The following is a 21520-nucleotide window of genomic DNA, read 5'->3' on the forward strand; positions in this document are numbered from 1 at the left end:
GTTAAGGCTGCGGGGATAGACATTACAGTGGAGGGTAGTCGACTCAATTCGTTGGATTAAGAAACTTTCCGTTAGTCTAAGTCTACTTTTGTAAAACAAAGATGGCTGCCAGTATTTTCCTCGTTTAAGGAAAGTGACAAAGGTTCCGATTGGGATTAAAATTCACTTGATTTATTGCAGATTGGAATTCCTCAGTATTTAAACAAGGACATAGTCATTCAGATCCCCCGCCAATGGAGATATCAATGCTGAAGTAAGTTTGATTGTGGAGACTAATATGTGTATGAAACAAGAGATCCCAGAGGGATCTTGGCGCCCACCAAAGAATGATCTATGTCTGACAATGGAAAGAGGGATCTTTTCTCTGCTTTTCAAACTTTTGCAAACATACTATATATAAAATTTGAGACAGATCGCTTCAGTACTTCCTGAGAAACAGCAGTAACAAACTTCAACTATCAAAATCCAAGATGGCTCCTTGGCGGCCATCTTGATGATTGATCGGTCCCAAATCGAAATATGCACAACTAGGGCCCTAGGGGAACCTATATATGAAATTTTGAGACAGATTCATTCAATACTTTCTGAGAAATAGCGATAACAATCTTAACTATCAAAATCCAAGATGGCAGCCTGGCGGCCATTTTGTTGACCGATCGATCCAAAAACGCATTATGTACAACTAGAGCCCTAGGGGCACCTACATATGAAATTTGAGAAAGATCCCTTCAGTACTTTGTGAGATATAGCGATAACAATCTTTAACTATCAAAATCCAAGATGGCTGCCTGGCGGCCATCCTGTTGACCGATCGGTCCCAAAACGCAACATGCACAACTAGGACCCTAGGGGAACCTATATATATAAAAATTTGAGACAGATCCCTTCAGTACTTTCTGAGAAATAGCGACAACAAACTTTAACTATCAAAATCCAAGATGGCTGCCTGGCGGCCATCTTGTTGACCGATCGGTCCCAAAACACAACATGCACAACTAGGACCCTAGGGAAACCTATATATGAAATTTGAGACAGATCCCGTTAGTACTTTCTGATTAATAGCGATAACAAACTTTAACTATCAAAATCCAAGATGGCTGCCTGGCGGCCATCTTGTTGACCGATTGGTCCCAAAATGCAATATGCACAACTAGGGCCCTAGGGGAACCTACATATGAAATTTGAGACAGATCCCTTCAGTACTTTCTGAGAAATAGCGATAACAAACTTTAAGTATCAAAATCCAAGATGGCTGCCTGGCGGCCATCTTGTTGACCGATTGGTCCCAAAATGCAATATGCACAACTAGGGCCCTAGGGGAACCTACATATGAAATACGAGAAAGATCCCTTCAGTACTTTCTGAGAAATAGCGATAACAAGAATTGTTAACGGACGGACGGACGGACGGACGGACGGACGGACGGACGGAAGGACGGACGGAAGGACGGACGACGGACCACGGACAAAAAGCGTTTTGAATAGCCCACCATCATCAGATGGTGGGCTAAAAAAACAGGAAAAAGGAAGTTGAGCTAAAGAAAGATGGAGTATAATTCAAGTAGAGCGGGGCTGCAATTGTTGAATCAGGTATACAGCCTTGACATTTATATTAGACTATATACACAAAGATGGGTGAGTTTTGCAAAGTAACATTTACCATTTACCATGATATTTTCAGCAACGTTTCCATGGTAACGGAAAAAGTGCAAAAAATGAAAACCTAAAAATAGCAAAAGGTACTGCTAGACCATAAAAAGAATGTGTCTATGAACTTTCGTGGAAATATTTCTGCTGGTTATAGTGTTATGCTTCGGAAATGAACCTGCTACAAAAATATGATATTTTCAGCAATGTTTCTATGGTTACAGAAAAAAGCACAAAAAGTGAAAACCTAAAAATAGCAAAAGGCACTACTAGACCATAAAGACCAATGTGTCTATGAAGTTTCGTGGAAATATCTCTGCTGGTTTTAGAGTTATGCTCCGGAAATGAACCTGCTACAAAAATATGATATTTTCAGCAATGTTTCCATGGTTACGGAAAAGATGCAAAAAATGAAAACCTAAAAATAGCAAAAGGCACTATTAGACCATAAGACTAATGTGTGTATGAAGTTTCGTGGAAATATCTCTACTGGTTTTAGAGTTATCAGTATTTAACTAAAATAAAGAGAACGTACCTTTATGGTATAGCGTGGTGAAGAAAATTGAGTATACAAATGTTTGAGGCCTAATCTAGTGAAACTCGTTAAAGGTTGGTATATTGAGATTGGTGTATAACGTCATATTTGTTAATAGATAAGGTCATTTAAGGACGTCCTTCCGTGTATGACCTAGTAGGTAGCCACGGAGTGTTAGAATTGTGCCTGATGTCCTTTTTGCATGATCGTTAGAGGCGACTTAATTTAGGTTAATATCTTTCCTCTTCTTCATGCAATGGGTTTCAAAATCAAATCAAAATTTTATTGATCGATTTTGGACGAAACTAGGAACCGTTGACAGTTCGGCCAACTTGCCTATACTTTTGATTTTAGAATAATAAATATATAAGAAAAAAATGGATACATGGATTTATATATGTTTTGAACTTAATTCTAAATCCCATTTCTTTCTGTAAATTTTAAACTACTTTTGTAATCAGTATATAGAAAAAGAAACGAAATGAAATATAGTTTATAACATATTAATTTTCATGGAATGTTAAAAAACCGCATTTTCCAATCAATCGGATCCAATATAACAAAGAACAAAAATACCGTTCAATATATTCAAGTGCTTTATGATTTACATCACAATTGACGTCATAAAATGACGCTTGCGTTTCCTGCGTACATGCTTCTGACGTTTGCGTTATCTGTGTACAAGCTTCTGGCGTTTACATTTCCTGTGTACATAAAAGCCATCTGGGCATCTCTATCCTAACCTACAGCAGCATAAATACCAAAACCTTCCGAACGGCTGGCTTCGTACAATCGCCTTCCATTCCAAAAATGACATTGAAAACAATCTATGTTCAAAACCTTTCAGAATGGCACAGTGCGGTTTTTGTAATTCATTCATGACAAAATTTGGAGATGGGTTTTTCCGGGTACAAGTACATGTGGTTTACACTCAATTTTCATTCTCTGAAAAACATATGCACCATATTATGTATTTTACGCGATTTGTATGTTTAAAGAGTTTTGTGTTAATTTCTAGTTTGTAAAGTAAATAATTAATAATTTTGTAATGAAAATGGAAATCAGTAAAGAAGTGTCAGAATATGACACGATTGACGCATTTGCGTGGTAATTGGATAAATCTGGTATTCGTGCACGGCCTATAACTTCTGCAACACAGGGAAAATACAAAATGAGAGATATTTTTTTTGTGGAATGAGAGATATTTTTTTTGTGGAATGAAAATTGAGCGATATCTCTCGGAAACCTACCTCCAACAATACAACCCTTAGCAACATAACATTCTCAACTAACGGAGTTATTTCCCTTCATTTCACCTACGGAGTGAAACAAAGGGAAGTACCTCTTATAGATCCGCATGTACATTGTGGTAATGTACCCTATAAAGTTGTATCATGTTTGATGAAAACCATTTGAGTGTGTGGTATTGTATATCATCTTTGTATTTAAAATACGCAATATTTCACTGAACAATATTATATTTCTTAAAATGCATAGAAAATACTCTAAAGCAATATGGCGTCTATGACGTCAGAAAAACAACTGTAAATATTCCAGATAAGTTTAAGAAATTATATCACATACAAATAAAATATCTATACCTGTTAACAAAATGAGTTAGAAACATTGATATTATCGTTAAAAGATAACGAAATTGCCAAGAGAAGAATGTACATCATAAATTACACTGCAGGCATGCGCAGAAGCCACGAGAGCTTCTGAGAACGTACATGTACCTTTTAAAGTACAACACGAAAGGCTACGCAGACCTAGACAGACTAAAATGGGGTCAGACACGTTATAGTGCGACTTATATGTAAAAAAACTCGTAAAAAGCTGCAAAAACATTAATGATTTAAACATATACTCTCATAAATCGCTCATAAAAAGCAGAGCAAATTCCTGTTGGGGAAAAATATTTACCCATTTTTTTTTAAATAAAACAAAAACATATCATATTGGTTTGTGTCCACATTTTATGTGAAAAACTTCTTTGGAATGATAAAATAAACCAACAATCTACTCTAAACAACATGATTTAGTGATATCTAGAATTTCCGATTGGGGCTGGGGCTGGGGTGGGGTGGGGGGTTCAGGTGGGGAGGCATTCTGATCTATCAGAATTTCCCATCGTTTTACTCCATCAGTACTGACGGAGCGAAACAAAGGGAAGTAACTCTGATAAATCCCAACGGTGAGGAGGAGAAGGGCGGTGTGTGATATGATCTGGGGTATTTTTGAATACGGCAGAAAATGAAGCACAAAAGAAACTCATTTACAGACGATACCAAAATATTAATAAAACAAGTAAAGATGGTATCGACTGATATATTGTTTACTTCCTGTATACAGTATACTAGCCTCATAAGAAATCGCAACATCTCGGAGAATGTTCCGGCAATCTACGGTAATTTCCGAGATTTCTCCAAAATGTTACGATTGATCTCATGGCTTCAAAGGGAAGAAACTCATATTTACCAAGTTCAATGATATTGGATTATGTTGGGGTCAATAGCATGTAGACAAACAATAATTTTCAAAATGGTAAAGACATTGAGCAATAAATCGTGATTTCATAAAAATCAAATACAGAAACCGGTTAATTGTTCAAACGATAATTAGCTAATCACATGCTATAACGTGATAGTATTATCAGAAACTATTTGATCTTGATTTGAAAATTCCAATCACCTATTGAACAACTGGGCCCAGGACTATATATTTCATGATGATTACATACTGATATATAACTATCTACATACTGAGATATAATTATCTACATTATTATGTGTATGAATTATTGAAATAGCAATGAGTGTATTTATACATGTAGATAGCCCGAATTTCCTCTGACCCTAACACCAGACTTAAACAGTTCCATAGAAGGTTGTCAGGTATAAACTAATAAAAAAAAACACTCTTGATCTGTTACAATTCTTTGTTCTTTCAAGGTCAGAGAAAAAAAATCTGCTAGCAATAAATTGGAATTATGTAAAAAAAATATGAAAAAAAATAATAGACATGTTTATACGTAATGATTACATAAAAAAAGAAACACAATATTCCAACGACATATCTGTTCGGGTGTATTTTCGTATCTGTCATGTTTATGGTAAAAATCGATTATCCTTTAATTAAAAAAATCGGATCTGCGGCAAAAGGTAGTATTGCGCCATTACTCAATATTAAGCGATTAGCACGTCTCTCCCGGTTACAATAATACTACTCTAAGCAATAGCCTATTAATAACGTTACCATGGAGTACACATGAACCTCGTAAGTCCGAACAATCGTACGTGCAAAATATTTAAGAAGGATGTATCCCATTTGTACGAACTTAATACAACCAAACATTATAACAGGTCATTTCATGGGAACAAAGGCTCCGGAAGGACAATCGTCATTCGGTATATCCAAGAAGAAAAAGGTGCTACAGAGTGCAATTTATACAAGAAGTGCAGACAAAGAGATGAAAAGTAGTTTTGCAAATGTTTAAACAGCGATTAATACTTTTTATAATTATATAAATTGTCACATGTCAGTTTCTTACAGGAACTGAAGGCAAGAAGTCATTTAAAACGTGTTCTATATAGAATCTATGTACAATTTAGACCTTTACGGGACTTTATATTCCCACGTAGGCTAACACCGCGTGAAACAAAACGTATCCAAACCTTAGGAACACTCGAACAACACAATCTAGACGTTCCCAAATCATCCACATTCGCACATTGACCCTTATATTTGCGACTTCACGCTCGACTGACATTTACTTCCGGTACAGTGTTCCCCTTGTAGGACCATTCTCCACAGCGTGTGACAGAAGCATCACGTGACTTGGTATCGAATAGCACCGCGAGATTTGGCAGGCACTACGAGACTTCACAATCGTTTTTATTCCTAGAGGATCTTTTAACTTTTGGCTTGCTTCCTCTTCGGATCAGACTCCGACTCCTGAAAAACTTCTTTTCCTCCGGCGGAGTCTTTGGTTCAGCTTCTTGATCCGATTGTTCCAGCGAATGGGAACTTAACCGTCGAGTCAGGAGGCTGAATTTTTCCGGGAGTCTGGAACGAGGAACTTTAAGTTGTTCAAACAGAATCTTAAATATATCGGTTATACATTCGTCGTCTTTAGCCGAAACCTCCACGAAGGCGCCTCCTAAATTATCGTTATAGGCCCAGTTGAGCGCGTCAAACTTTTCCACTTGCCTGTTATTTTCCATGTCGATACAGTTGCCTACAATTGCACATGGAATTTCTTGATAATTTTCGCGCACTTCTTTGATATTTTCCCATAATTGTTTTACTTCAATAAAAGTCGCTTCATTAGTTAAAGAGTAAACTAAAACAAACGCATGCGCGTTGGCTATGGATAATCGGCGCATGGCCGGGAAAGCTATATTTCCTGCTGTGTCGAGGAAGTCCACCTTTAAATGATTTCCTTGCACGTCATATTCACGACTATACAAGTCTTCCACTGTTTCTTTATATTCACTAGAGAATGTACCGTGCAGAAAGCGTTTTAAAATTGAGCTCTTTCCAACTCTTCCTGCTCCAAGAAACACAATCCTATTTCTTTGATCCATATCCGCCATGATGCTGGTTTTTTCAGTCCTGCAATAAAATCTCCGTGTAAGGAAATTAAATATCTCACATATTCCGGAATACAATCACATCAAAAATTACTATAGTCCATCAGAAATGAATTTCAGTTTCAGGGTTTATAGGAATATATATGAATACCCAGGTTGTTGTGACTTCATTACGGAATTTCACAAACCGTAAAATTTGAAATTATTGATCACAAACGAGCGAATACACGTCGACACGAAACTGTAACGCTGTGGTGGGCGTGGCACTCACCACACCTTTTCTTAATCCCTGTGTCACGGTATTATTCACACCTGGAAAAAAGAAACAGCGGGTTAGTTTAATGCACAGGTGACGCATCGTCGTTGACAGAACTAGTCAGACAGCAGATGCACATATATAAAACGTCAAACTCACATATGGATGGCTAATTTGAATAATGTCAAAATGATTGGCGAGTATACGTACATTTTAGATGTGGATGGTTCTAAAAATCGATAAAAGCAACTCTGCAGAGACAGATGATATTATATTTCAGCAAAATTATCACGCTTTAAATTAATATGTCACAATACTGCGAGACGTGTATAGTAAGCTGAAACATATTAATAAAAGGATTTGGCGGACTGTATTGATTTTATCTTGCAGGAGACTTCAGATTGTATATATAAACTTAAATGTTCGTGTTTGTACCAGTTTAATGATGCCACAAAAGAAAGTTGTATTGTCTAAATTACTAGAATTATCATCCATATTTAGCAGAGAGAAAATATAGTACAGCAGCAGATCTAGAGAATAAAAATATTCAACGGTCTCTGCGGTATTTGACTTTCAAACTTACAACGGCAATTATTCAGCAAAAATAGGGGCCCTCTAAATACCCCTTTTTCCATTCCATATCAGTAGTAACGGCTAATTCAATTTCATACACCGTCTACATATATTGTTGGGATAGAGGGGGTAATCACGACCTGCTGCTCTCTCTAATAATACATATTTACCGCGCTCTAAAACATTGGATGTAATAACTAGCTTTCAGTCGGAACTGCAGGCTTCCATTATTAAAGTAAATTTTCCGTGATTATCGTACTTTAAGGTAAGATTAACTTATGGTCATATAAATAGAAACAACAGCGTGTGGTATTTTGATTTAAAAGCAAAACAATTTAATATATGACATTATCGGCATTTCAAAATTGGCTTTCGATATTTTTTTCGAGTTTTACGTATCCGAGCGGTCTCTTATATACCGGTATATACATTATAATGTACCTTGTTTAACGTATAGTTTTGTGTAAAAAAGTTTAGGTTTTGTTAAATGATCAGTGATCACATCATTTTTTTGACATTTTATTTATTTATTTTTGTTTTGTTTTGTCGATGAACTTGTTTTAGTCACAAAAATGTAACGTAATTATAAATAACAAATATGCATGCACTCTGAATTAACATTAATTGCGTTGGCCCTATATCAGAGTCGTGACCCTATATACATGTACTTGGCGTTGAAATACTGAGCGTTGCCCGCCAGAATTGGCTTCGGTGAGGAGTGAGCTCCGCTATGGTGACGGAGAGAGACTTTCGAAGATCGACAGAGTGAAAGAATCCTGATATAATATAAATATTCAGTTTTAATATGCATATCCATCCATCAAACAATCATTTATTCATTGAACATCTTTGTCGACATTTTCCTAGACTGAACATAACACGTGCGTGTTGTGTCTATTTCCAGGAGCCGCGGACGGAAATTGATACACGGATTACGGAAGGAGCTATGCTACCATTTTTCACACATGCCATCGTTGGCATACAGAGAATGTGGCAATGCTACTTTGCGAACGTAGCGGGAGTGGATCTGGCAGAATATCACGTCCGTCAAGTTTCGTCAATTCTCGTACGGCTCACGTGTCGACAAATGTCATACAGAATGTTTCAGTACGTCGAGGATCGATGATATCGCGGTGTTATTGTAGACCGGTGGTAGGAACTGGCACCAATGATCTTGTAAATTCTCGCCATCTTCACACCTATTAACCAGTAGCCGAGATCAGCGTCGGCTTTGTTTTTATCTTTATTAAATTTGATGCTAGTATCAGAAAAGTTAAACACACTCCTAGACAAGCGCACAAAATATCTATATACATATAGCTACATGTAGCTTTATCCACGTCATGCATGGATGTATAGATCTATGTTGGCCCTGCAGGTAGGGCGTTAGAATTGTACCTGCTGCCCCTATTGCATGATCGTAAAAGGCGACTAAATTTAGGATCTTATCTTTTCTCTTCTTCCTAACTGACTTTATCTTTCCTAATGCCTCCCTTGGCACCGCCTCACTTTTGGCCTTGAGTTGAGCGTTTGCCCCTGTGAGGAAGGCTCTGGGTTCTGTCCCCTGGCCGAGACACACCAAAGTCGATAAAAGTGGTAGTTTCTGCTCCTGCTTAGCGCTCAGCAAACAGGGAGAGGGACGACTGGTTCGCCCGTTGTCAATATAATGTGACCGAGTAGGGTGTGTTGCTTGGTGTCTTCGGCGGCATGCTTCAGTGATATAGCACCATAGAAAGGGCAACAGTTCCAATATACAAGACACAACATGAATATAACGCAGTCTAAAAAACACGCATCTCGCATATCATACACGCAGCACACCACATACATGGGAGGCCGTCCTTACATGACCCTGGCTGTAAATAATAAACGTTCATTAATCTGGCTGTAAATAATAAACAAGTATAGATCTATGTCTTTGTTTCACGATAACCTAAATTATACTACCATCACATTTTACCTTCGAATATCCAATTTAAATACAAAGAAATAAGAGTATATTACAAAATGCAAAAAAAGTATATACATATATAAAAAATATTAAAAAAAGATATATCACTGATTTTGATCTTACATGCCACAGGCAGAAATTTTCGGAAATGTGATATACATGTATTTTTCGAAGATTGTCGAAAATTTCTCCGAGATGTTACGATTGGAATCCACATGCGTACAATGTATATAAAAGATATCCATTCTGTAATTGTCCAAGAAATCAAATAAAATAAGGCTTCCAATGACCGTGAATCACCTGTGTTACAACTGATGATTTGTTTCCACTCGTTACATTTCAAAAGCTTGTTAGGTTTTCAGTATCCCAAATTCGTTATTTAGTTTATAGACTGGTAATATGATACCTGCCTACTATCTGCAACTACATGTAATAAGACAAATATTTCCCCAGACAGTATAAGTTTTTATCATTCAAAACAAGTAGACATTAATGTTACAAATCAGATAGGGTCTAAAAGTGCACCCTGTTGGAAACCTGCCCCCCCCCCCCCTAATTTAGATTTTGTATTTTCCATTTCATTTCATATGTAATGTGTCATACAGGGTGATGCTATATACCATCACTTTTAGAGCAAGTATTTTGCCAATTTCATTACGACATATATCCTGTTTTTACACAATGTTTTCAATTGACCAGAGTTAGTTCAATATTCTTAAAAATTTTGTCCACTGGCAAAAGTCTGACATTTCGTTTCCTATCTCCAACTGTCAACTGTTTAATTGCCAGTTGTCAATTACAATGTATTCATTTGCAATAATTGCGATACATTAATTCGTCAACTTCAAATTATATAAATGAATGTACACGTTTGCATTTTATACGCTCAATGTATGTTGTCAAAAAATTTTACTTGATGGATTTTCAATTATAAAATGTTACAGAGCCCTCTAAGCCATTGCTGAAAAACTGTATGAATATAATATAAATTGGGATTATTTTTTAACGAAGTTGAAGCATAATCCCAACAGTTCTCCAGTAGGTTCTTTTTAAGCTATGTAAAATGGATATTCGGATTGATAACCAGTCATAAAACTGTCAGAATGTAATATGAATCAGGATCTGCAAAACCTTGACCTCTGTATTACTTGAGAATCCAAGAACCTTCGGCTTTCTGTTATTAACAAAGTAATTGTAGCTCAATATATCACATTTATGCGATAATCTGCAGAAATTTCTTTTTTAAGCAAATTGATAAAACACCGGTTATTTCTGGAAGATGTGATACACTAAAAAAAGATAAAAAAAGACAAAGCTTTACATGGCGTAAAACAATAGAAAACAGCAACCATTTCCCTTATCGTCAACTTAGTGTCAGTTGCGAACAGACTCTCCGACGCACGATTCCTTTGAAAACTCAACATCTCCCTCTATATATATATGTATTTTGCCCAACATTGCTTGTGCATTAACGACGAAATAGATTAAAAGACACCTTACACAATTGTGACAGAAGAGAAAAGATCTACTGAAAATGCTAATGCATGTCACACTTAACAGAGATAAACAAAAGCTACCATTACTTTGTTTTTTATGTCTTGTATACAGAACATTAGCGATAAAAGAAACGACGTTGTCGTCTCGCTATGAAACAGTGGCTTATATAGCTATACGCCTATAATCAACCAACTTTCCAGCAAAGACACATTCTCTTTGAAAGCCTTTGTGTTTTTTCTTTGTTGTTTGATAATGAACGATAATGGGTTATGTTAGTCTTTTGTTGGTATCAGCCAACACGAAAATGACGATGCAGCTAAATTTTTATGCCATTTAGTCGTGAGCTAAGAAAAAATCTTAAAAGATATCTTTCAAGGGGAGAAGCGATATCGTTCCGTTTGTTTTGTTTTATTGAACGGTCTATGAACCGCGGATGTCATTTAATGATGATGTGTACTGTCTAGTCCGTATTTGCATATTACAGAGTTATCTGCCTTTGCGGGTAGGTGTTGATTATGACGTCATGTGTTTGCGAGCGTAACGTCATACTTTTCGGAGAAAACGACGTGGATTTCGCTCACAAAAATATGACGTCACAATCAATACCTATACGCAAGGGCAGATAACTCTGTAATATGCAAAGACGAAATAGAAATGATATGGCGAGTATGACAGTGTTTTGAGAGAAAGTGTTCTCCGCCATCTTGCACGAATGTAATATGTTGTCACATGTATGCTTCTTGTAATCCTTAATACTGTTTGCATACGGAATATAAATTATTGAACGATTGAATATTTTGATGTATTAATTTATTTTTATGTTTATTTTGCTCATGTAATAATATTTGAAACTCTTAATTGTTTTATATTTGAAAAAAAAATGTTTTAGAGGAGTCTTTGTGTTTTATTCATTCATTCATTCATTCATTCATTCATTCATTATTTCTTCTTCGAGAGATATAATAAATGGTCAAAGACAGAAGAAAAAAAGTTGAACACATCATGTTATCGCGAAAGAAAAAATATTAATCTAAAATCATATATAACAAAACAATGTGATTAAAAAATATGTTTCAAATATGAGACCTAATACCACACCAAAGTGAATAAATAATAAATAACGCTACTGAATACATTTTACGGTACCATTTGCATAGAACCTGCCATAATCCTTATGCATGTTAATAATTCAGTCAGATAGGCTTGTTTTCGACACTTCCGGATACGTATAGTGGTATACGTACACATTACTCCAAGCCAAGGAGAAATGTCGTTCTGAGCTTTCCGAGATGAGCAGAATCTAGCATTATAATCGCGATTAAAAGCTGCCTTCCTACGGAAGTAGAACCTCGTCATTTACAATTACACAGTCTAGCTTACATCCAATCTCACCACATCCAATCTCACCACATCCTTATATCAACGATACCAGTAATATCAGTTCTCCTAAATGCCGTTCGAACGACGTGAACCTATTAAGAGAAACCCTTAGAGTTTCGATCGAAGATGTTTTGTAATATATATTCTTCTAAACCTAATCAAATAGATGACCTGAATATATATTCGCTTGTAGAATACGTGACAGATTTTAATCATAAAAAGAATGATATCTTTGAGAGGTAAGTCTTTAACAAAACACATGAGCATCAAACTTATCAAAGGATGATAAAATATTTCATTATAACTTTTTTATGGGGAAACTGTAAGAAGCTATTGTTTTTCTCTGATACCTCAATGGTTTTAGAGCAAAAACGAAATTGTTGACGTCACAAAGCTATCTGGAAGCTACTTCCAATACAATTGCTATCTCTTAATTAGAAATTAATATTGTCAATATCTCCTAACAATTGTTTTTATGGCAGTCCAGATGTTTTTTAATTCATTTATATATTTATTTTTCAGCATGATAATCCTGATTACACTGCAATGAAGCATGTGACGACAAAGATTAGTAGAATTCGGTATCAATAACGCCACTTAACCAAAACAAATCGTTACTGACCTAATTAAGACTACACCATAATCTATATATATTCCATTTTCACGATATAACGAACAAAGCAAATAGAAAAGGAGTTTTGTTGAGCGTAGTGACTTCCACATTTATATTTACAGATTTCAGCATTGTTCAGTTTGCTTTTTCTATCATCACAAATGATAAGAATATTTGAATACATATAAGGTATATCAATTTTACGATGTATAATATCATTGAAATTAAAACTGTTTAAGGATTACTATAAATAAACATGTACTCTAAGTTAATCGTGAATCGGTTTATGATGAGTGTACATTCAGATTTTTGTGTTATATCTCCATAACATAAAAATTTGTCGGTTAAAATCGTCTGATAGTAAGCAACCTCTAAAATGTTTGCACTCGTGTCTGATATTTCAAGTCTCTATCTGCATACAAAACGTGACATTCTTTGATTAAGTCAGTGATATCAACAACGGAGTTTACAAAAAAACGACATCGATTTTTTATACAAACGATAAATTAATAAGTTCAGTGACTTCCCAGTACCATGTTAAATGGAATCAAACACACAGCTTACCCATCAAATTCTGATTCCATGGTTTATATGAAATTGTGAAACCGAATGGGAAATCGGAACCAAAATTGTGCGCCATGCTATTTTTGGAGAGTGTGTAAGAGTCTATTTTAGCAGGACTGGTCAGTTGGCTGGGCAGGGAACCTTTATTAGGTTTTTGTAGGGTAATGCCTTTTGATTAGCGATAAGTACGTTTTTATGAGAGAAGTACATCACCATTCCTGTATTGGCCTTAATCACGAGTCCTAGACGAGAGAGGTTAGTAACTTAACTGTTTGCTAGGGATTCTTATATTTTGGTGTATTGGCCTTAATTCCGAGTCCTAGACGAGAGAGGTTAGTAACTTAACTGTTTGCTAGGGATTCTTATATTTTGGTGTATTGGCCTTAATTCCGAGTCAGACCTAACTAGTTATCTAGTCTTATATTTTGGTGTATTGGCCTTAATTCCGAGTCCTAGACGAGAGAGGTTAGTAACTTAACTGTTAGGGATTCTTATATTTTGGTGTATTGGCCTTAATTACGAGTCTTGGACGAGAGAGGTTAGTAACTTAACTGTTTGCTAGGGATTCTTATATTTTGGTGTATTGGCCTTAATTACGAGTCCTGACGAGAGAGGTTAGTAACTTAACTGTTTGCTAGGGATTCTTATATTTTGGTGTATTGGCCTTAATTACGAGTCCTGACGAGAGAGGTTAGTAACTTAACTGTTAGGGATTCTTATATTTTGGTGTATTGGCCTTAATTACGAGTCTTGGACGAGAGAGGTTAGCAACTTAACTGTTTGCTAGGGATTCTTATATTTTGGTGTATTGGCCTTAATTACGAGTCCTGACGAGAGAGGTTAGTAACTTAACTGTTAGGGATTCTTATATTTTGGTGTATTGGCTTTAATTACGAGTCTTGGACGAGAGAGGTTAGTAACTTAACTATTTGTTAGGGATTTCTGACACTTAGAGATTGGGTTTTAATAGATAATTTTCGAATATATCATAATTTTATCATATTGAAAGAAATAATCAGTCCTCATCAAGTATGTAGCCTCCAAATAATGGACATCTGGTACAGATTAAATCTAATCTGTAAATTTAATCTCTTTATGTATGTGACAACCGTGTTTTTTTCGTAGGCAATGGTATCTGCCTGCATTACTGCTTATGGTAATGTGAATTTGATGTTGATGTTTTTGTGTTAAATAACTGACGCGCCTCTTGAAGACATTGAACAGATTAAACCTGAACCGGTCACATTGATAAATTGGGAACAATCTACACCTGCATTGAGATATCAAGTTGTCAGAATATTAGATATCTCTATTTCCACGTCAAGAATCAGAACCACAGGGATACAAAATCGGCTTCATGCATATAAGGGCGTCTATCATCAACATACAAGGGAATATCAGGCATCGCTCACTGGTTTAACATACACATGTATGCAAAATGTTTACTGCCGGTTCATGGTAAATGACCTGGTGAACCACAGGTTGCTAATGATCTAGTCTTAACCATATACAGTGTATCTATGTTATTATCTGATTTATATTATTTTGTAATAGCGGTTAAAGTTAAATATCCATTCTTGTTGACGGAGATTGTATGTGTCTGGTTTTTTGTGCCATATGAACAACTGAGCTTCTAAATGTTAATAAATGCTACATTATTTATGTTTTAAATTGTATGATTTTTTCTATTTCATTGAGATGAAAGAACTCTGGTCTAAATTTAAGACACCGATCAGCACACTCGACACGATACCATTGTATAGACCCACAAACCAGTCGTTCCATTGAACGATTATTTGCTGTCACAGAAATGTAAAATCATGAGATAATGAACATCACCGACTCGTACATTTAAAGTCACCTGGGAAATGTATTGACTGGGGAATTCTACTTATTTGTACCCCCTAGGTAGCTTTTATTTCTGTTAATGACTTATCAGAAAGGCCACACGAACAGACCGCGATGGCGTTATCATAAGTTACAACGTATGCATGCAATCTATCTACACTTTACTTCATCAACATACGGTATAGTGAATAAGTTTTGCGGGCGTATAATTTTTCACGATTTCTGTGAACATTTGAGACCGTGAGTAAGTAAGTAATAGATAAATGGATATAAAATTTGACTGTTTGTTTCGTTTTCAGCCAAAATACCAATATATGTATCTTGCAAAGTTAACAGGTTATAAGGAAACTAAATAATATATGGTTTAATACCAACCCCAAGGCTTCGCGCGAATATATCTTGAAGTACAATTTTCGGCACGAGATAGTAAATACACAGTGCAAAAATCGCCACACCACGAATTGTTTGAAGGCTGTGAATGAAGTCAGATGTTAATGAAGCTGATGTAGCGAAAATAATGATTCGCGAAGAAAGTATGTCGAAAGTAAGTTATTATCTTTAATTGCAAATGTCATAGTCAAACTAAAGAGAGGAAGGAAAGAAGAAAATGACGACAGAGCCTTGAAATTCTAAAACAAAAAATAGCAGTAGTAAGAACATTAGCACTTTGAAAAGGTCATTTACACTTTTCCATTTAGCGTTAATGAACATTTTCGTTTTCCTGGAATGATGAGACTACTTCCACTACAGGTTCAATGAACGTGTATCGTTATAAGTAGGAATGACGAACATCAGGAGCAATATCCTGTGGTAAAGTGGAGCGAACACTCTACTTGCAGGATTCATATTTAAATCCATTACAGAAAACCAGATAGCAGTTCAATGATCTAGAAACAGGAACAATTTGCAAACAAAATTCGTTTGGAGGATAACATCAATTCTTTACAGTGTGTTTCTTTTTTCTTCCAACATAACAACCCCTGAAAATCACAAAACAAAGCACGGACTAATTTTTTTTCTATGAAATATCGCTACGCGGTTACATCATCCTGACATAAGCGATATATAATTACATATAATTTGTATATTGTGAAATGATAACATAATTGTTTAAGCAAATTAACGAATTTTTTTTCTTCAGTAATTTATTGAAAAACCATCAGGTTTTGATGTATTAAGCAGTGAAAATCAATTAAATGAACAGACAAACATGCATGATGCCTTATAAACATAAGTTACAACATAGTAAATGTATTTATCATGCAACTGTCCCACATACTGACAGATAACTACTGCCGGATTGAGACTTAGGAAAGCCGAGATGACAAGACTTTGCCGAGGCATCTCGGCTTTCCGTATTGAGCACCAGAATAAACCTTGTATCGAAGATACTAACCGTGTATTCTGTTTATCCTGCAACCATTATGACATTAAAAACGAAAGCAAATTGCCAGTTATTTATTTAGTTTCGCTCGAAGCTGGCGCTTCTTTGATTCGGAGGTAAAGATTCATTCACTAAACCGAATGAGTGTACTGCTTTTTACTGCCGTGGGAATTAAATAAGCGCATTCGCAAACAGTATCCGCAATTCTATTCAGCGTGTAATATCACTGAAACAAAATGAAAATACTCAAAAAACAATAAACACCCTTTAAGGAATTACTTTACAATACATACCCTTGCCACGAGCCAAGAAAAAGACGACATCACCATACCAGATTTTCGATATCGTAAAAGTGACGTAATTCCGGTGAATGAGACGTCACGTTTTAGCGGCATTGCATGACGTTTCATTCACCAGAAGGTTCAAGTTTAGGGTCAAGTTAGAAAAAGTTCCGTCAGATATAGAACAAATTCACGTTATCGTATTAACGGATAAAGGACTTCGTATTGACGGATAAAGCACAAGTTTATCCGGCAGTAGTAATCGGTCAGTATGTGGGACAGTTGCAGGATAACTATCCTTATGCTGCAGCATACCTCTGATAGTTATCACCTGTGTATTACACGTATTCACCTTTATCGTATAAAACACTGCATTATAATTTTATTGTAGTATTCAAATTTAATAAAACAAGATGCTATCTGCTAAACTTTTTGTCAGAAATAGATCAAAGGAATAATTTTAAAGTTACAAGGTAATATACTCAAAGCTGGTATGAGTTTTGAATTTACCTGCTTTTATTGCGTTTTTTTTCCATATTACTATGTCCTTGTCTGCGAATATTGATTGTGACGTCATTACTTTGAGGAAAATTCACTTCGTTTTCTGTAACAAGTGACGTTGTTCTCGTTAACACATGACGTCACAACCAATATTTACCCGAAAGTGAAGATAACTCTGTAATATGGAAATATGGAATGATAAAAACATCATACATTCATCAGCCACAATATTTCTTTCTTCAAATAATCAAATATTCTATATGAATTATCAAATGTGTAGTTGAATAGGGAGATAAGAAAGGAAATTTACGTCATCCAGTGGTATTTGATGTTACGTCTCATTAAAGTACATTAAAGTGTATAGTTGCAAGGAAGACATCTAAGAAAATTATCAATTTTAAAATGACAAATTGCATTGTACAAATTGCAAAGATTTGTCGTAAAATGATTCTAATGGCCAAAAATTTTGAAGCAAATAATTTAAAATGTGTTAATATTCCCGATAGAAACGACGATTTTTAAATTCTAAATTTTGAAATACAAAACAAAATATTGATAGTAATGGTTGGGGGATGCATCTGAAATACGAAAACGCTGTCTAGTAACCTATATGAATACATGTAGTTCATTTATTTGTTTTTTTAATACGAAACACAAATGTACTTTTTATATGATTGGTACTGGTTGAAACACTCATGACATAACATAGGATACATGATATGATTAAAAATTGTGTTTAGGGCTTTCTAATCGCACGTGGGAAGGCGATCTAAAACTGAATTAAAACGGTGGTCGATTTTTCTGACATTTATAGATGTCAAACGAAATTAAATCTGCAAAATTATTGATATCATAGTCTCGAACATCATCACATAGAACCAAATGAAGTCTTGTGTGTTCATTGTTTTTTGGCTTGAAAATTCATATTTTCATTTCCATTATTTTTAATATCGCAAAATTTCAATCATAACAAGACTCCGCATATTTTTGTACATGCATTTGGTCCAATAAGCTTGCCCTCACAATAGTCATATATATAAAATCTTATTGAGTTTGTGATTTTGGTATCAGGTAGAGGTATCAGGTAGAGAAATATTCTGCTAATGTTATTGGGAGTTATTTATGCATATCCAATGTCATTCCAATGTGATATATTTGACAACATGCTTTAGTTGGTGATCACTATGAAATGAACGATTGGTTTTCGGGTTTAGTAAGTTGAATGTCATATTAACAGTTAGGGTCATGTAAGGTTAGTTGGTGGAGGAAAGTCGGAGTATCTGGAGAAAAACCACCAAAAAGAGGTCAGTAACTGGCGACGGCCCCACTTGGGATTCGACGTCGCACCCAGAGGTGGAGGGCTTGTGGTCATATGTCGAGACAGCGGCACCTTGAAAATGGACAAGAGTTCCACAACTAAAATAACACATAACATGAACATACCAGAGTCTTTTGAAAAACACAAACACACACTTACCACACCGCAGTCAACAAATAGTATACGGGGACCGTTCATGAACGGCCAAAGCTGTTTACAGAATGTCTGATCTGGTAACTGCTCTTCCGTTTAGGGAGAAATGAAAACCGTACGGAACACATTGATCACTTAAAGGTTCATGGAGATTGAAAGGGGAACCACCTTGACATATTGACATAACAAAGAGACATATGTGGGTACATGTAAGTTGCCTCCATTTACAATGTACTTATCAGAGAATCCTCCGATTGCCAGCTGTACACCGATGGTAACATTGTCGGTGGAATTACTGGCCCTGGTGTATGGCATTAAAACAAGGAATACAATGCTACCCAATATTAAAATAATGAAATGAAACACACACAAAAAAACAATAACTAACAATTATCAGTCCAGTCACAGCAGAAAATACACTAATGTTGTCTACTGTAGAAGGAAACGACAAGAAAAAACATCGTCTTAGAAACGTCTTTTATGTACTTATACTTGTGATGGTGTATATCTTTACACGGATACAAACACATATTCGTTTAAGCCTCATGAAAGCGTACTAGTGAGAAACATATTTCCGGATCAACACGACAAACAGATTCTTTCGTAAATATTCGATAGGCGAGATCAATGAAAATGTATGTCTAACAGACAATGCGCACGAAAGGGATTCTTACACAAAAGTGAACCCTGTACCGAAACAACAAATACGGCACAATTCAGTCGTGTTTCCAATTAATACATTCTTACAAAGCATTATATCTGATCATACGAGATGAACAGTAAATAAAGCGTGTGGATCTCTGCATTGAGTGAAATTTCACTATATGCAGGTCATTTTAAGAAAATGCGTTAGAGCAGTCTAATAGTGATTTCTCTATACGGCTGCGTAGCTTTTTCTCTCCATACAAAAATGCAACTTGTAATCCTATAACATACATCCGTCACACAAACACCCACTTAACAGGTACTCTGTCCATGACTAAACCCTTCAAAAGGCTTAATCAATCAACGTCACCAAAAAGCTTCATTAAGTCATTCAAGTGTTTGAACAGATCGGGACAAATCACTACAAATGCCTACTCAATCGTATTGATTGTCAGGCCAAAATGTCAGAAGAAGGTATCCAGTAACGATCCCCAATTACAGTGATGCACAAATGTCCGGAACAGAGAATTTCATTATTCCTTCAAAGTGCTTATAATCTTTGACTTGTAAACCTTAGAAAGAGTTATCTAGAACTTAGTATCGCAAATCTTAAACCGCCGCAGAAGCAAGGAAACGACATTACAATTTTAGTTTGATGCCTGACCTGAAAAGTGAGAATTTTCACAGTCTCAAGACATGGCGGTTGGAACAATGTTAATAAAAGCAGGCTGCAAGAGAATGTAATTTTCCTTTTCCCCTTCAATGACAAATTAAATAATTGCAGTATGTCATCAGCTATCCCTTGCAGACTGAATTTCTGTTATATTCTTACTTCTCTGCATGTGGTTTTGAAAACAGATACCAACAAGGATTAAAAATTAAATACTCCCGTTAAGCTTTGGATCACTGCTGCCTCTGGAAAAGCATGTATTCGTATTTTTACTATTGCATCCTTATTTGCATGCAAATAAGAAATGTACAAGAAAACAATGGAAAACAATTTTCATTGTTTCCTTGAAATCTTAGTTAGTATGTTAGTCGATTAGTTTAACGTCCTATTAAAAGGCATGATCATTGAAGGACAGCCTCCTATGTATGCGGTGTGTCGAATATGTGACGTGTGCGCGTCTATTTGGAGACTGTGGTATGTTCATGTTGCTACTCCTTGTAAGAGTGGGACTGTTGTACCCTTTAGTACGTAAAGAATACCCTCATTGATTGGAAAGTCTGATAGGGTGTTTTGAGTAAGATGATATTTTTTGAGTTATTTTTATCTGTTAGTGTTTCTGGTCAGGACATAGCCATAAACATGCCAACTTCATTTATTTAGACTTGGAAGTAACTTTAATGTTGAAATTCTTGTAACTAATGCGAGTCAATGATATATCCTCTATATCTTTGTAAAACAGTGCAACTAGGCCTCGGAAACTACATTTTGACAAACCCCCTTATAATGAAACTTCTTAAGTCGTTTAAGTCGTTAATACCCCAACCGATATTTTGAAACCTTATTTCATTTTTAGACAACTTTTCAAACAAATTTTTCATTCCGTGACCAAATTCTTTGTCTTTATATCCTTGTTTAATACCTCCACTCTAGACATTTATTTACGCCGTGTAATCTTATCGGCAACCAATTTCAAATTCATTCTAAACGATAAATTCAGTATCGTGATAATATATTGATTGCTGACGTCAATTACAATATCCAAAGAAATTATTAAATATTGTATGATATGAACTCAATATATCCTACCTGTAACTGCTTTTCACAACATTTCAG

At 35.6% G+C, this 21520-nt stretch overlaps 1 protein-coding gene across 2 annotated transcripts in view; it reads right to left on the bottom strand.

Annotated features, from left to right (window-relative positions):
• Window positions 1-3380: 3380 nt before the first annotated feature.
• LOC138323970 (ras-related protein Rap-2c-like) overlaps window positions 3381-21520 on the bottom strand; it is a 51844-nt gene continuing 33704 nt past the window's right edge. For both annotated transcript variants that reach the window (XM_069268933.1, XM_069268932.1), the window contains exon 3: window positions 3381-7085. In XM_069268933.1, coding sequence (XP_069125034.1) covers window positions 6054-6776 — 723 coding nt within the window. In that variant the 5' untranslated portion in view covers window positions 6777-7085 and the 3' untranslated portion in view covers window positions 3381-6053. The remainder of the gene's footprint in view (window positions 7086-21520) is intronic.

This window comes from Argopecten irradians, chromosome 5 (assembly GCF_041381155.1).
Source record: "Argopecten irradians isolate NY chromosome 5, Ai_NY, whole genome shotgun sequence".
In the NCBI taxonomy this organism is placed as follows: domain Eukaryota; kingdom Metazoa; phylum Mollusca; class Bivalvia; order Pectinida; family Pectinidae; genus Argopecten; species Argopecten irradians.